The sequence below is a fragment of the Aspergillus undulatus genome (assembly GCF_047715775.1).
Source record: "Aspergillus undulatus strain CBS 261.88 unplaced genomic scaffold BDV17scaffold_32, whole genome shotgun sequence".
NCBI classification, from domain to species: domain Eukaryota; kingdom Fungi; phylum Ascomycota; class Eurotiomycetes; order Eurotiales; family Aspergillaceae; genus Aspergillus; species Aspergillus undulatus.
In genome coordinates this window covers 329,129-337,462 of record NW_027396636.1, presented here as the reverse complement: position 1 = coordinate 337,462, position 8,334 = coordinate 329,129, and the positions used below count along the sequence as shown (strand labels likewise).

General features: G+C 51.2%; 2 protein-coding genes across 2 annotated transcripts; one reads left to right on the top strand and one right to left on the bottom strand.

Moving 5' to 3' along the window:
- Positions 1–364: 364 nt before the first annotated feature.
- On the bottom strand, positions 365–2,291 carry BDV17DRAFT_299112 (MDR family MFS transporter; the record flags this gene model as incomplete). The annotated part of the gene is made up of 3 exons (XM_073763818.1): positions 365–768; positions 835–1,978; positions 2,049–2,291. The coding sequence occupies 3 exons, from the start codon at positions 2,289–2,291 to the stop codon at positions 458–460; spliced, it is 1,698 nt and encodes a 565-aa protein (XP_073614539.1). The 3' UTR covers positions 365–457.
- A 1,003-nt stretch (positions 2,292–3,294) lies between these two features.
- BDV17DRAFT_292446 (uncharacterized protein) lies at positions 3,295–4,813 on the top strand (the record flags this gene model as incomplete). Its single annotated transcript, XM_073762369.1, has 4 exons — positions 3,295–3,478; positions 3,557–3,686; positions 3,767–3,964; positions 4,711–4,813. The coding sequence occupies 4 exons, from the start codon at positions 3,295–3,297 to the stop codon at positions 4,811–4,813; spliced, it is 615 nt and encodes a 204-aa protein (XP_073614538.1).
- Between the last annotated feature and the right edge of the window lie 3,521 nt (positions 4,814–8,334).

The window sequence follows — 8,334 nt, the reverse complement described above, 5'->3', positions numbered from 1 at the left end:
TGTCTACAGGTGGGCGATGGGCGACTGGCGATATATTGCTGTCTCCTATCCCGAGTTGGGTCCCCGACGAGGTCTTGGATCTTGGAATTAAAGGGGTTAGAATGGAAGGGCCACCTATCCAGGTAAAATAGGAAATTTGTGCACAACGTGGAAATCACGGACGGTAAATATAGTATTGACTCATGGCCGTCTTTCTAATAATATACTCTGTAATAAGGAATCCTAGCTATCCAGTCTACGGAGATTAGCAAGATAAGAGTAATAGAATAAAGCCTAATAATCAAGCAGAATCGAGAATAGCACATTCTACCTCCTAGGACTTCTCCTGAAGCTCCAGAACTCACCATTCGCTCTCAGGCCCCGCCTTTGCCTTCACTTCCCTCCCACGCTCAAAAGGTCATTCAATAGTCCCAAGCCCTCCTTCCTCCCTCAACACACTCCCTTTGATCCCCTTCCCCTAAGCAAACCCAACACTCTCCGACGCCCCATGCAATCTCCTCCACGGACTGAAGAAGCCCACCAAAAACGCAAATCCAACCATCCCCACCGAAATCGCAAACGTCGCCTTCAGCCCCGCCATATAAGCCAACAGGATGCCGCGAATATCATCGGGCTCAGTGAACACGGCGCGGATCTGCGTGGCGCCTGTCGTGACGACAGCCATGGGGTCGATGTTCGGTGCTGTGCTGCGCAGTTCTTTGATCATTGTGTTTACGAATGCGGATTGCGCGGCGGAGATGCTGAATGCGCCGCCGAGGGTTTGGAAGACTGAGGTGAGACGGGTTATTGTTAGATTAAGCAGAACCATTCTTGGTTAGGCTTGAGGGGGCTTACGGAAAATTGTAGCCGTCACGGTAGACATATCTGCTGGGGTGGCATTCGCCTGGGCGATGTTCATGGGAACGAGATAAGGGATGACGAATCCAAAGGCCGCAAGGATTTGATACCCTATCCATTTCCCCGTTGGTGTGCTAATGTCCCAGGTATAGATGAGGCCCGTTCCGATCGTCGCGATGGCCGAACCAGCCAGCATAGTCTGAGTCGCGAGACCGGTCCGCTCAACGAATGCGCCGGCAATAATAGCTGCTATACTAAACGTGATAACCATGGGCAGGTTGCGGACTCCAGACCCAATGGGGCTGGTGTTGCCGATGCTCTGGAAGTAGATGGGGAGGTAGTAGAGGAGGATAAAGTAGGAGCCGGCGAGGAAGAAGATGTATGTTGAGGGGGCCCAGAGTGCGCGTCTTTTGAACAGGCGCCAGACGAACATGGCGCGCTCGCCTTGGTAAAATTCCCAGATGAGCAGAGTGATGAGGATGAGGCCGAAGCCGACGAGGAGGCCGATGACAGTGCTGGAGTTCCATGGTCGCGATTGCCCGCCGTATTCGAGGCCTAGGATGAAGCAGATGACAAGGCACATTGTTAGTGTCACCCCGACGAGGTCCATGTTTAGGATGATCTCTTTCCACGATGCCTGGATTGGTTTCGCTGCTTTGGGGCTTTTGAAGAAGATGAAGATGATTGCGGCTGCGAGGCCTCCGACGGGGAGGTTGATGTAGAAGCACCAGCGCCAGGACACCTTATCTGAGAAAGCACCGCCAATGAGTGGACCTGATACTGCCGAAAGACCGTATGCAGAACCGACCAAGCCTGTGAATAGAGGTCGTCTTTTTGGCTCAGAGGAGAATGCGATGATGGTGAACCCTCCCGTTGCCATGCCTGCGCCGCCAACGCCGGCAATCGCTCGCCCGACAATTAACGCGTTGGGATTCGGCGCCACGCCGCAGATGAGGCTGCCTAGCTCGAAAATAAAGAGCGAGACCAGAAATGTTCCCTTCAGACTAAAGTATCGGTAGACCTTGCCCAGCGAGGGCTGGAACCCGCCGTAGGTCATGAAGTATGCGGAGCCGTACCATGAGACTTTGTCGAGACCGCCGAACTGGTCAGTGATTTTGGGGATTGCAGTACCGATGATAGTCTGGTAGAGGCCGCAGTGTTAGAATTGCTTCGCATTCAAGGTGTAGTGAATTGAAGTGAAGGATGCTCACTTGGTCCAGGGAGATCAGGAATGTGGCAAGCATAATGGCCACCACGATATACATCAGTGCGAACCCACGAGGATACTCGTCTGCGCTGGGGGTATCTGATGTCTCGAATCCATCCTGCTTTTTACTCTCCTTCTTCTTCTCAGTCTCAATCTCCTCCTCTTTCTCGGTTGCAGACGTAGACTCGTTGCCAGTCGTAGAGACAGGCAATTTCGCCTGAGAGTTGACTTCAAGATTCGCAGCCATCTTGCCTTGCCTTTTCCTGGTCGCAGGGCGAACTAGCTAGCGAGCGAGCGAACGCTAAAGTACTTAGGGCTTGCTGTAGGGAAACGGAATCCTCACCTCTGTATGGCCCGTTTTTATCCGAACTCAATGACAAATTTAGGGAATTGCTGCTTTGTAATAATGAAAGCGATTGGTAAGAGTGAGCATAGTGTGCATAAAAATTGCAAAACAAGGATTGTGCAGCTTTGTTCCTTTCGCTATCTGCTACCACCCCTGCATTGATGGCTTGATGACGTTCGGAGGATTGGGACTGGCCGTATGCCGCTGCCCGCTGCCCAGGCTCGCCGATTAGCCCTAGGTAACCCCGGTCGGACCACCGACTCCGACACCGGTTCCGACTGTTGAATGCAATACAGGGGGCTAGGTATTATGAATCTCTCGCTATAGGTGGCGCTTTGCAGTTGAAAATGTTGGTTAGAAAGAAAGTGCCCTTATAAAGCAGTATCCTACTAGAAAGGCTACCAAAAAGTTACCACAAGCAGATTCCTACCGTGCCACAAACAAAAAAGCCTCTAAAAAATAGGATCTATAGACCAAGAGGATAGCCACTACTGGCTGAAGCCTGATGAAGAGGAGCACGCTAGGTATGCATTGCCTGGCCTATATGTGCCGCATCTCTATCACTAGATCCGAACCCTAACCAACACTTCAAACCAGCAGACTCAACAACCAACACCAGGTGCTGGTCCACATAATCGAGGACAAGCTTATCCACGCCCCCATTGACCCGGCAAATATCATCAACGTCGCCGACGTAGGAACAGGCACAGGGTACGTCTCTTTCTCTCTCTCTTTCTCTCCTCCTTCGCCATCCTAGCCTCTCCTCCCCTTCCGCTCCAAATTTCAACCCCACAGAACGCTAAACTAAGATAAACTATAAAAAATCTGGCTCGACGCCCTAGAAACCCACCTTGACCCAAACCCCACCGCAACCGGCGCGCAGCGCCAATATGACGGCTCCGACATGACCCCCGCCAACTTTCCCGAGTCGCACGCAGAGAACTTCCACTACAGCGTCTACAACATCTTGCGCCCTGTGCCGGAGGAGCTGAAGGGGAAGTATGATCTCGTGCACGTGAGGCTGTTGTTTGCTGCTCTGTCGAAGGGGAATGTTAGCATTGGTGTTAATAACTTGGTGGAGCTTTTACGTGAGTGATTGTACTTGACTCTATACCGAGTGCATAGAAGAAAGTGAGTAAGCGCAGAAGCTGACTGAAATTTTATAGGACCCGGGAGCTGGATTCAATGGGAAGATTTCGACGGTGACTCCTGGGGAGGACGGGTCCCCAGTCCCCATGTGAGAGAAGTCAACGAGCTTATCCGGGGTTATATGGAGGCGAATGGGATGGAGCTGCAGTAAGCCAAGACCTATCAAGACCTACATCTCTCTCCGCACTCCGCATGCAAGGTGAGTACTTACTCACCTCATCCATCAGTGTCCCTGCCGCCTTCCTCGCAGCGGCAAATTCGCACGCCGAGCTACAGAACATCTCGGAAAAGGTGTACAACACCATGAAGCATGGCTCCAAGTTGAAAGACGAAATTAACTCCACGTACATTTGGTCGTGCACACGATTGTCCAAGTTGATTCTGTCGGCGAGCGGGAAGCCCAATGCGGAAGAGGAGATTCGGAGGTTAGATCAGGGCGCGACGGCAGATTCGAGCATGAGGGCATATTTTGGGATTCGGATGAGCATGTTTTGCTTGCGCAGAAGAAGTTGTAGAGTATAAGATAGTAAGGCGAAGGCTCAATTGGGCTAGCGTGTTCAATATAATGTACCTACGAAGTGTTGTAAATGGTTCAATCTCAGATGCCAGATGCGTCCAGGTGTTTCATGCTGGTTGATTACCATAGAGCACGGCCACATTGCAACTTGACCAGTCTGTACGTAGTGCTAGACATACTTTGTAGACTGCAGACCCCACGGGGATGTCAGCATCAGCACAGTCGCTGTCAGACTGTCAGGCTTTCATGTCAGTCGATTTAGGGCTGAGTGGAGCCCGGCCCGGCCCATGGCTAACCGAGCCTCCGCCGAGTGCCGCCAGCCCGCCAGCCGCAAGCCTATCCAACTAGTATGGACAGAGTATAGTAACCAAGCACGCCCAGCCTTAAACCGTTCAATCACAAGCCAGCCAATATCCCCTTTCCCCCGACCCCGCGTTCAAAATGCTGACAATGCCCTGACCCCTGCAGATAGCTGAGGTGCTGCGCAGGCTGACAAATGCATACCTGGCTCTGACAAATGCCTTGGTTGGATTTAAAAGCTGACTCCCTGTACAAAAGTATGGATTACGGAGTGTGTACTTTTGGCTCTTGGCTCTGGGGGATTTTTTTCAGTCAGCAGGTTACCTGACTAATTCTAATCTGTAATCCTCACAGTGAGTTCTTACCTCTTAGGAGGATTCTTACGATCGCCAGGCGGGAGGCCCGTGGGTATATTCCTTTCGATGACAAAGTTGATGTCGTGCCAACTGCGGAGTAGGGTTGATTTTTACTTGCTTACCTTTAGCTTTACGCAGTGGGGGAGAGGGGGCGGTATGGAGTAGGGTAGTCTTCTTGATATTATTCAGGATGCGCGTGCCATTATTATCAAGCAGTTTTTTGGCCCATGCTTCATGCTCAATGCTCCGCCCTAGTGTACTAGACTGGGTTATTTCAAAGAAAATGTGGTGTCCAAGTACTTTGCTTCGTAGTCAACCTAGACGGCGCATGCAGCGCAGCGTGGTGGTATTCAAGCCCGACCGACGCTTTGCAATCGATTGATAAGACAAGACATTCTTTGTATAGAATATAGTCTTCATAGCTCGTCTAGTCATACAATTGTTTATCATAGAATGGCGATCCTCCCCTTCCCACTCCTCGCGATCGAAGGCAAAAACAAAGACTCAAATAGTCTCGTTTTTCCAAGATTGACGCCCGCCCGACCCTTTACTTCTCAATCAAGTCAAATCAGTGAAGCTCCGAGTGCTCCATCTCAGCCTGCAGCTTCTGGATGACTTTCCGCAGTTTCTCGTGCTCGCTAGGTATTGTGCCCACAATGTCTCGCACGAGAATCAGGAGCCCCCCCGGTTGATGCGCCACCTCCTGCTCCTGTTGAGTCGGAGAGCAGGGGGTCTATGGTGTGATGATTGGTCATATTATTAGGCGAGATTGGGGTGATATGGCCGCCCCCATCCGCGGACAGTCCGACGCCAGCGCCGTTCCACGTTGACGGATTATGGTTATTCTGGAAAAGACTGCGGTCCATGCGGTTGATTAGGTGTATTAACAGCTGAAGGATCATAATAAATTGAGCGACTGAGGATGGTCCTAGAATTCCGTATTGGTGGTTCTGATGGTGATGCTGCCGCTGTTGCTGTTGTTGCTGCTCTTTCATCCCCTGCAGGCACCGATGTATTGCGTCGCAGATGGCCCGGAACAGGGCTACGAGATGTTGATGGCAGGCGAGAGCCGAGAAAGCTAGACCGTAATTAGTGGCCGGGTCTGTGGTACAGTCGTCGCGAGCCGGCGCAGTGATGTTTTTCATAAAGCGTATGAGGGTATTCGTGTCCTCTAATGCCTCGTTCACCTCAGGCGATGAAACGGTCAGAAGCGTACAATTGGGCCGGACAAGGCGGTGGATAGTCCGCCTGGCCCTTTGGCTCATAAATGCCAGTTGGGAGCATAAGGCACTGGTGGGGTCCTTATCGTCGTCGTCGACTTTTGCTATCTTGACGGCTGTCGGTTGTGGAGAGAGTCGTGGAAATGAGAGCTGCGTCTGATGTGGGTGGTAGTGATAGAGCATTCAATAGACTGAGATTTGATGAATATGGCTGTAGGTGTGTGTCCCAGTTGCCGAATGCCGCGCTGTCGTCGACGCTGGGGAATTGATGGACTAGATGGGCAAAATCGCCTCCTAGAGATGGTTCGCCTGGATACAACGGGCCCGTCAGGCTTTGGTCGAACCATGATGCGCTGCTGTGCATATTCTTTGGGCCGGGGTCGGTGTCTCTCCGAACTGATGTTTGTACTGGTCGGCAGCTAGATCGTTGTTTCACTATGAAGAGTGATTGTCGACCTCAGTCAACTAAACTACGCAAGAACGAAGTGCAGGGAAGACGCAGGGGGGGGGGGGGTTGGTTGTGGAGCAACACGTACGGCTGTAGCCACAGTCAACGCCCGCTTTGATGCATATCTCGCACGAAGAATGAGAAGGGAGAATGGTCTGGCGACAAGCGATTGCCATCCCCTCGTTGAGCCTCATCTCGAAGACTTAGACATCGCACTTTCTGCTGACGACAACAATCGCACGACTGCCGGTGCGACATTTCAACTTCCCTCTTTTTCCTTTCTTTTCAGTCTATTATCTTCTTATCTGGACCTGGGCTGACCTCTTATGGGAGAGCGTAACCTAAGGTTCCACGCGGGACGATTTATCTGACTCTTCGTCATCGATATGCATGAGCCATCTCAGGGCTTACCAGCTGTGATAAGTAGCAGAGCCCGTCGTACCACTCACAACAGCTCTTCGTATATATTAACCACAGCCCCAGCGACAGGCATGCGTCTCCTGCAGACTTGGCGCCTCCAACATCCCCTTCAAAAACCGCCCCAACCACATGCCTCTCTGTCGGATCCTGCATCTGCACCTGCACTGTTCTGTCAGCCTCTTCATCTACTCCCTACATATGGTTGCATATCTGGTACATGTTCCAGAGCCACTTGAATGATGAGACATACTTCCAACATTCGGGATGTGTTTTTATTGGCTTTTATCTCTTACCCAGCGGTATTTATCCATATTGAGAAAGATCGCCAACCTGCTCAACCGCTGTCCAAATGTCCCGATGTATTTAGAGGAATTATATGCAATGACTGGTTTGAGGTGCTGGTTGGGAGTCGGGGATAGGCGAGGCTTCTTTTTACTTGCCGTCACTTGAGCCGTCAATGAACCAGAGTTGCGGATAGAAGCCTGTGTCTAAGATGCTAGGTTATGGCTTTGCGAGTATATATCACAATCTGAAAGCCTTTGTTTATTGACAGCAAAGCTCGTTGACACGAATCTTACATCGGACATGGACTAGCTCGGTAAATTCACCTAGGGCAGTGCACCGTTAGGGAGTAGCTAGCTGAAGATCTTCAATCGACTTTTGAAAGTAAAGACATTCTAGACCCATCCGAGAGTAAAGCGTGTGATGATACTGGGCCCACCGTATCTGGACCACAACCGCAATCACAGTATACCTGGATACTACCCTGCTCTGAGCCTCTGGCAACGTGAACTGCAAGCTTCGGTTTCCTGCAGCGGCTCTGCAATGACTCGCAATCAATGCCTCTAGGATTTCGACCGATCTCGCCATCTCTGGTTTGATCAGTACCCAAAAACCGTGTCTGCGCACCGTGGCAGTTCTCGTAGAAGTCCGGAATTAATACCCGAGTAGGGCTGCAGTGGGCCTGGAGACTTCTGACGAGGTAATAGACCGCATTCTCCAGCTCTAACTCTTGCCTTTGCTCTAGGGCTAACAGCTACAGAAAATCAGCATACCCGGGTCTCGTCTCCTCGGTTGGATGGTTCATTTAAGTTCCCATTCTCGTTCAGGTCTGTTCAACGCCGCGCGGCAACCGATCGAGAATTGGGATATCCGTGCCCCTCATTCGTTGGATGTTTGGAGTGGAATGGAACGCAGAACTTATCTTGCAAAGTCCATTACGCACTCATGGCAGAGCGCAACGCCCATAGGACCGGTCTTATAGCCCGCCCAGTAGGGCTCAGGTTTGAGTTCAACCGGAACTGAGTTGCACCCCCATAGCCACGTTGACGACTCGAGTCCATGCGTCTTCAGGAACAGCGTTCCGGGAACCTGGGGTATACACTACTAGTAAGACTTCTCTGTAGACTGTTGGCCATCATGCAACTCTCTCTTTCTCTCTCTCTACATTCCCTTCTGTTCTTGTAACAAAGATCCACTACTCATCAAACATACCTACAAACCACATCGAAAGACCAAAGAAACCACCTTCACC